Genomic DNA, 3,611 nt, shown 5'->3' on the forward strand with positions numbered 1-3,611 from the left:
AAACACATGAATGCCCTTCCCGTGGCACAAAGAGGGGAGGGGGGGTGGAAATACCCAAGAAATATCAAGGACTCATTTGTTATTATGCCACTGCATAATGAACAGAGCCATTGTTCCTACCTGGGCTGACAATCCCTTTCAGACAACACGAGTGCTTTTCCCAGCGTGTTCTTCAAAAAATGGCAAGACCAAAGCTACCAGCAGCTCGGTGAACAGTTCAGAAAATAAAATAAAATACAATACAATAAAACAGTTAACATTATTCAGAGGATTTTCACACTTGATCTGTAAACGCTTTTTTATTTAATAAAAATAATCATCCATTATAGCAACTTCTGCTCGTGGTTTGGTTTTGTTTTTTGTTTTTTTTTTTTTTTTTTTTTTACATTAAAGCACAGTTTATTTGCTTTCCTCACCTCTTGAGGATTCAGTTCTGAAAATGCAAGTGAATGTAAACACTGCTCTCCAAGTCCCAAGATGCATCCGGGGACACTTGGAGTTAATTAGAAAGTCAAAAGAGAGAGCAAAATCAACAAAACACTTCCCAAAAGTAAAAACGTATTTTTAAAGTCTCTTCCTGTGTACCATACAACTCCAGAGAAGGCAAATTCATTTACACATTCAACGTATACAAACTTTGCTTTCTCCAAACCATTTCTGTGACTTGTCAGCATTTGATAAAGCTATTTTCCTAACATTAAAAGACTTGCAGATTCATTTATTTATTGTGTTAAATCAAAAGTTTTTCCTATAAATGTTCTCCAGAAATTTATTCATGGCACAAGGATGTTAGATTTGTTCTGCCCATTTTTGTTTTGGATTTTTTTTTTTAGCACAAAGAGCTGAAAGCCATTTCAGGAAAGAGCGTAAAAGCAGTATTCTCCTGCTCCAATCTCACAATATTTACACTTGGATTAAAAAAAAAAAAAAGCTTAATTACACTGTAAAATAATGGAGAAACTGGAAGTTAAGTTTCCCATTTCAGAGTTTTGCCTTGTATAAGACTGAAAGAGGGATGCTTCCCTATTTCCTAGGAAAGATGAGACTGGCAGGTTAAAAACTGAACTCTTTCTTAATTGAGAAAGACGAATGGCCACTGTGCACAAACCCCTTCCCCTCTGCAGGAAATCCTGCAGGAGTTAAACCATCACAAATCAGCACAGATGAGATAAAATGATATGCGGAGCCCTGCTGTTTGCTTTGAAACGTTACCTATTTACAGTTGAGGCGGAGGAAGCAAGTGAGCATCGAACACATTTCAGTGCTGCAGAGTGGTATAATATCAAACAGGATTAACTCTGGGGAGCTTGGCAGGGTCCCAAGGCTCACGTTGCAAGGGAGAGACAGTCCCTGTTGCCTGGGACATCCCTGCCTGCATAGCAAAGCCACCGCTCCGTCAGGCTCTGCTCTCACGAGTAACGAGATGGCAGGTGCCATCTCAGCTGTGTTGTGTCACAGGCAGCACAGAAATTAAACAGAAACAGGTATGACATTAAAAAAATAGCAACAAAAACAGACAGTCTGGTGAGGTCTGTGATCCTAAGCTTATAGCAAAAAAACAAACAAACAAAAAAAAAAACAGTAATTTGGGGATTTTGGTAATATTATCAAACTGTCAGTTAGGAGGATGGCTCTAGTTGGTCAGTGGTTTTGAGTGAGGGGCTGTGCAGGGGGTAGGAAAAGAAAGACTTTTAAGGTATCAAAGATAATTAAAGCATTCACAGTTTCAAAGCTGCTTGCCTTACAAAAATTAAGACATTCAAATTCAAGAATACAATACTCTATTTTACAAGGGGGTCAAAATTCATTACATATACAACAGGGGGGAAAAAGACACAATAAAATAAAAAAGCCAACACCTCTGGCGTGGCATACTCCCTCTTTGTTGTTCATCTCACAGAGCTGCACGATGTTTGCCTTTAAAGAGTCAAACTAAGCAGTCATGAGAATATCCACTGAGAGATTCTGGCAAAAGAAAAAAAAAAAAACTAACAAAATAAACCAAGTAAGTCAAAGGCCATCCTCCCCTGGCAAGTTGAATGCCACAGCTCGGACCTCCACTTGCCTGCTGCTCCTCACTGCTGCTGCCCAGTGCTCCCACAGGCTTGTCTCAGGTTTTAAAGGCTTCCTGCTCATGAGCTGAAGGAAACCTTCCCATGCAAGCACAGCCCAAGAGAGATGTACTTTACACTCCTACAAAGTCTTGGCTAGTCCTGCCGGTCGCAAAGGGTCCTTCAAACACTCATTTTCCTCTCTATCCTGCAGAGGATCCTTTTGAAAGCCCGTCTGAAGTCATGGTTGAAAATGGTATAGATGACGGGGTTCAAGGAGCTGTTGCAGTAACCGAACCAGAAGAAGAACTTGAAGAGGGTGTCAGGCACGGAGCAGCTCTCGCAGATGGCCATCAATGTGTAGGTGAAGAAGAAGGGGAACCAGCAGATGACAAAGACCCCGATCACCACCGCAAGCACAAAGGTGAAGCGCTTCTCCCGGTTCTGCCTGCCTCTCCAGCGGGACCCTTTGGTGTTCCTCTCTTCCTCTGTCTTCCTGGGCAAACTGTCCCCGGGCTTAATTTGGCTCAGCTTAGTCTTGGTCTTTCCTCTCGATGGTTTCTCCGACTTCTTGCACTGGCTGTTCTCCTGGTGCTCAGAGGAAGAGGTCTCCTCCATGTCTATGCCATTGACCTCTCCCTCTTGCCCGCCACTGCCTCCTGCTGCCTTCTCCCCGTTGAGCTGCGCCGTGGCTGGCAGGTCCTCCTTGTCAGCCAAGCCATTCTGCTTCTTCTCAGGGCGCTCTGCCCGCTTGTTCGGCGGGACCCTCGTTCTCCTCTTGGCTATCTGGTAGATGCGCATGTAGACCAGGATCATGATGAGGCAGGGGGCAAAGAAGGAGCCAATGCTAGAAGAGATGATGTACCACTTCTCATCGTTGATCTTGCACACTGCCACCCCCTGGTCAGCCTGCTGCCCGCTCTTCTTCTCGATGGAGATGAGTGGTGGGAAGGAGATGACAGCCGAGATGACCCAGACGATGAAGATGATGCACTTGATGCGTCGCGGGGTACGCTTGAGGTTGTACTCGATGGCTTGTGTGATGGACCAGTACCGGTCCAGGCTGATGGCACAGAGGTGCACGATGGAGGAGGTGCAGAACAGCACATCCAAGGCCAGGTAGATCTCACACCACACTTTACCGAAGTACCAGTAGCCCATCACCTCATTTGCCAGTGTGAAGGGGATGACCAGCGTGGCCACCAGGATGTCAGCTGAGGCTAAGGAGACCAGGAAGAGGTTCTGGGGGGCTTTGAGCGCCCGGCTGGTGAAGACAGCGATGATGACCAGGACGTTGCCAAAGACGGTGAAGAGCATGAGCAAGCTGGCCAGGCTGATGAGAGTGATGGTGGTGTGCAGAGGGTACGGCGCGTCCCAGCCCGGGCCGGCCCCGCTGTCGTTGAAGGTCCCATTAGTGCCGGGAGGGGGGTAGCCCTCCTCCTCCTCCAGCTGCCGCTGGTACTCCATGGAGGAGAAGAAGTGGCCCCTCTCCGTGAACGGGCGCTCCAGGTTAAACATCAACCCCGGCTGCGCGGACACCCCCGCCCTTCGCCCCGGCTC

The 3,611-nt window shown here is 46.6% G+C and overlaps 1 protein-coding gene across 1 annotated transcript; it reads right to left on the reverse strand.

The window, feature by feature from the left end:
* Positions 1-262: 262 nt before the first annotated feature.
* Positions 263-3,605, reverse strand: ADRA2A (adrenoceptor alpha 2A). Its single transcript, XM_005416376.2, has one exon. The coding sequence runs from the start codon at positions 3,567-3,569 to the stop codon at positions 2,235-2,237; it is 1,335 nt and encodes a 444-aa protein (XP_005416433.1). The 5' UTR covers positions 3,570-3,605; the 3' UTR covers positions 263-2,234.
* Positions 3,606-3,611: the final 6 nt, after the last annotated feature.

The sequence above is a fragment of the Geospiza fortis genome, unplaced genomic scaffold (assembly GCF_000277835.1).
Source record: "Geospiza fortis unplaced genomic scaffold, GeoFor_1.0 scaffold130, whole genome shotgun sequence".
NCBI classification, from domain to species: Eukaryota; Metazoa; Chordata; class Aves; order Passeriformes; family Thraupidae; genus Geospiza; species Geospiza fortis.

Excerpts from the sequence above, each read along its gene's own strand:
- ADRA2A (XM_005416376.2), bottom strand. The coding sequence starts at position 3,569 with ATGTTTAACCTGGAGCGCCCGTTCACGGAGAGGGGCCACTTCTTCTCC.